The 4,188-nt window shown below is 34.7% G+C and overlaps 1 protein-coding gene across 1 annotated transcript; it reads right to left on the reverse strand.

Moving 5' to 3' along the window:
* Window positions 1–2,035: 2,035 nt before the first annotated feature.
* LOC113312972 lies at window positions 2,036–2,750 on the reverse strand. Its single transcript, XM_026561709.1, has 2 exons — window positions 2,508–2,750; window positions 2,036–2,404 (listed from the first exon to the last, which is right to left on the reverse strand). The coding sequence occupies exons 1-2, from the start codon at window positions 2,688–2,690 to the stop codon at window positions 2,144–2,146; spliced, it is 444 nt and encodes a 147-aa protein (XP_026417494.1). The 5' UTR covers window positions 2,691–2,750; the 3' UTR covers window positions 2,036–2,143.
* Between the last annotated feature and the right edge of the window lie 1,438 nt (window positions 2,751–4,188).

Here is a 4,188-nt window from a genome sequence, read left to right on the forward strand (position 1 = left end):
CATATTTGCACAAGAGTCAACATTTCAAGGTAAATGAGCTCCATTTTTATGTTTTTTTCAATTTTTTATTTTTTATTTTCATTTTTCATTTTTTTTCAAAAAGAAGGAGTTCTTGTTTTCAATTATGGCATATTATCAAAGTATCTACTTTTCACCCCCAAATCTAAACTAAACATTGTCCTCAATGTTTCAAAATATGAACAAAATTATAATACAACATATGAAGAGGATCATGTCGAGTAGAGAAAAAGGAAAGAGAATACCCGATTTCGGCGAAAGCAATATTAGAACTCCGTTATTCAAGGCAAGAATCCAACATATGTCAGCCGAGATCATATTGGATTAGCAAAATATATACAAAAGGAACAAAAGGGTTTTAAGAAATTTTATCTACTGGATTATATACAAAAAATTCACCATACACTAACAATCTAAAGAGTTGAGGATCAACCCAAAAGACAAAGTGTAGAGGTTTCAACAGCTTCACACAAATATAACAGGAAATAAACGCAAGTGAAACTGTGAAACAAACTGAGCTACCCCAAAACCTGGATTTTTCAACGGACAAAATTTTGGAAACAAAATCTCGCAGTTTTGGGGGTTCATCATGCACAAGGTCTAACTCAAGGTGAACTGTGCTAGGGACGGGAAAACATGCTAATTCCAACTGTGGCTCCTCAAAGATATTATAATTAGATGCAAAATAGTCCAAAAGGACTTGGGAAGTACATCAAATGCATCCAATCTCGTTCGCGCCTGCAATAAAAAAGTTCAAGTACAAGACGACCAACACCTAAAAGAGATATTAAACTACGCTGCAAATGATTTTATAATTGAAAAAAAATAGATATTAAAATACATTTCCGACAAGGACCACCAAGTGTTTTGGCCATTGAACAACACTTTCACGGGCATCATACACAGTAACAATATCACTAGATGGATATGGAAGTATTGCAGTTTTTATCTCCACAAAATCCACCGACACACGCAAACAATCATCACGCATTTTTTTTCCATGAATCATTTTTGAGTCGCTGTGAATAACATGTCCCAGCGCAACAACCCTGCTGATTTTGTCGTACAATTCACACGGATGGCTCTACATGACAAATATAAAATAATATTTGGAGTTATCTAGTTTCAGATGAGAACACCATTAGTAGGGGGTCTTTAGATTAAGAAACTTACCCTGTTAGAAGGCGGATGAGGTGGTCCTGTTGGTGGCTGCAGACGTCATATAATAATATATGAATGTCCTGCATAATCAATTAATCTGGTTTGATTTCTAACAAATTAAACAACTCACCTGTGCAACCACTTTTTTTGAGGACAGGATCGAATTAGGTACCTAGATAAATTAAATGAGTAACAAAATCAGGATCAACAAAATAAACTATGATTTATCACCATATCATAATTAGGTACAAGATTCCAAACATTTGAGGATAAAAAATGTAGAAAAGAAACCGAATAAAACACTCACTTGGGCGGGCGCTTTAAGAGAGGCCGGATAGATGTACTGTTCAATTCTTGAGACGTCTTTCTAGCATCCAGTTTAGAGCTTTTGGCCCCATTATGTCTCTAAAAAATTGATATCCAACGAAAAAAATTCATCATTCTCAATATATCCTGACTGGTTACTGCAACTCGATTACGACAAAGGTACTCGTACACAAGAACAATAAGTATATGTCTAAAGTTCAAGTTTTGACAAACCCGAATATTTTGGGCCTTTCCTTTCGGATCGTGAACAGCTTCCCCCAAGTTTCAGCTAAGTCCTTATCCTCAGCACCCTGAAAAATTTGCAATGCCATTTCCATTAAGGTGTTCAAAAACGATCAAACCAGATTAACCCAATTCATCCGGGTTCAATATACCACAATTAACTTCATCATAACAAATATTAACTTGTATTTACTTCTTCATAACTTTCTATGTTCAGCATACTATCTATATTTCTATTTAATTAGAAATATAAACTAAAAAAACAACTCACTAAGGCAGTGACATTTTCTGAGGACATCATAGGTGGCTGAATCGTATCATATTGGGATTTGCCCAATAATTCTTTGAACTGAAGGAATTGTTTCTGCAATTTTCTCTCTGTGTCTAGTGACTGTTCCTCCAATTGTTGTTGGAATTATTTTCTCAAGTTCTCTTCACTTATTCGTGCTTGCACATCTTTCACTCTTAGTTGCTCTTCCAGTTCTCTGATTTTATTCAGATTATCTTTATTTGATGATCCACGCTGTCGAGGAGTGTCAAAATACTGACTATGGGTCACTCTTGTACCTGCAGCCCTTACTCTTCCACCATGTTCTTCACCCAAAATCTTTACAACGGCATCTGTCTTACCTTCACAGAAAATTGTACCCTCTTTGATCTTTTTCGAGCAGTCATCCTGTTAAAAAACCAAAATTTTGCACACATAAAGAGTTAAACTGGATATCTACTTATTTTAAAATAGAACTTGTGTATAATTAAATTGAAGTTGTCTATCTTACAATTTGAGCAGCAACTTCACCAATTTCATCAGTCTTATACTCCCTATTTTCATTTTGGCGTGCAAGTATCCATAATAATTCTCGTGGAGGGGGTGAATCACTTGTCCACTTTCCTTCTCTTTTCTGTACAGCAAATACATTAATATCAGTATGATGCTTATGTTGTATAACACTATATTTCATCTAAAAGCTTATGTTGACAGAACACAACAAAATTGAAGTTAGAAACTTTGGAAGCAGATAGCGAACTCAAGTAAAAAACAGAAGGAAAAAAAATGAGAATGTATACACGAACTCTCTCAGCAATTAATTTCAACATTTAACTTCACAAATTAAAAAAAAAACAAAAAAAAACTTATGAATGCAAACCCGTTTGTCCTTTAATCCAGCATAGGTCCTTCGTCCCATCCTATGCGGATATTTGTGGTGAGATTGTACCGTTTTGCCAATTTCAGACAACTCCTGAAAGTTAAAAATGTATTAGCTCTATATAGTAACAAAATAATTCTCGACCCAATCTTGTTTAGCTTAATTGATATACCTTGCCTTTGTCGCTCAATCTCCGTTTTACAAACTCTTTCCATTCTTCTTGTTCTACAAAACCTCTTAAATCTGAAGGAACATTGTTAAGCTTTTTTCCGGCTTTTTTCGAATGGGGTAACATGCTTTGCAGCAGTTCGTTTCCTCTATCCTCGTCACAAGTCATAAAATTGTCTCAATACATCTTTCCTTTTTGATTCGTCGAGATCAAACTTAAACTGGAGGTAAATAAACATCTACTAAGTGATATATATATATATAAAACATTGGTATGGGATTTTAACAATGGGCATTTCATTAATTGATACATACCGTTATGTCCTCCCATAACTTTTTCTTCACTACAGGTGGAACTTCTTTCCAACAGGTATACTTCAGTCCAAGACTTGGACCAACTTCGCTGCCTATGTAACTTGAGAGCAAGCAACCATTTTTACCGGTTGCTTGGTTGGCTTCATCATAAGTAACAGTCCGCCTTTCACCAATTAGTATCCCTTAAAAGCTTTGGTAATCTTGTCTTACCCCGCTTTCCTTTATTTGCATCCACGTTATCTTCACTTGAAACTTGAGATAAAAAAAACGAAAATAAAAAAGAATTGATAAGTGTTTGGCGCGGTACAACCTTAAGGAGCTTTATATTGTCAAAAAAATTTGGTCGAATCAACCATGTATACTGCAAGAAAACACTTAAACAACAAACCTGATTGTTCGCTGTGGGAATCTGAATGTTGTTCACTGTGGGAATCTGAATACTCTTGAAGCCCGCCATCAGACTCTGTGTCTGAAGTATCCATGAAATGATCTGCAAGAACAGATAATATATAAGCTGCTAGGAGCAAAAAATTACAAACATATCCAAGAACAGATAATATCTGAAGTTCGATATTACTAGTAAAGACAATAACGAAAAATTATAAACATATCCAAGGTGCTATTACTAATGATAGATCGGCTAGTATTTGCTATTACTAATGAAGTATTTGCTATTACTAATGAAAATAGATTTCTATTTGATTTTAGCATGAAAAAATGTGGTTAACTAATGAGAGACCGACTAGTATTTGCTAAATGAAGCGCTTTCACCATACCAAATATCATAACCATTCAAGCCATTTAAATCTTCCTTTTCTTCTTTAATTGT

This window comes from Papaver somniferum, chromosome 1, assembly GCF_003573695.1.
Source record: "Papaver somniferum cultivar HN1 chromosome 1, ASM357369v1, whole genome shotgun sequence".
NCBI classification, from domain to species: Eukaryota; Viridiplantae; Streptophyta; class Magnoliopsida; order Ranunculales; family Papaveraceae; genus Papaver; species Papaver somniferum.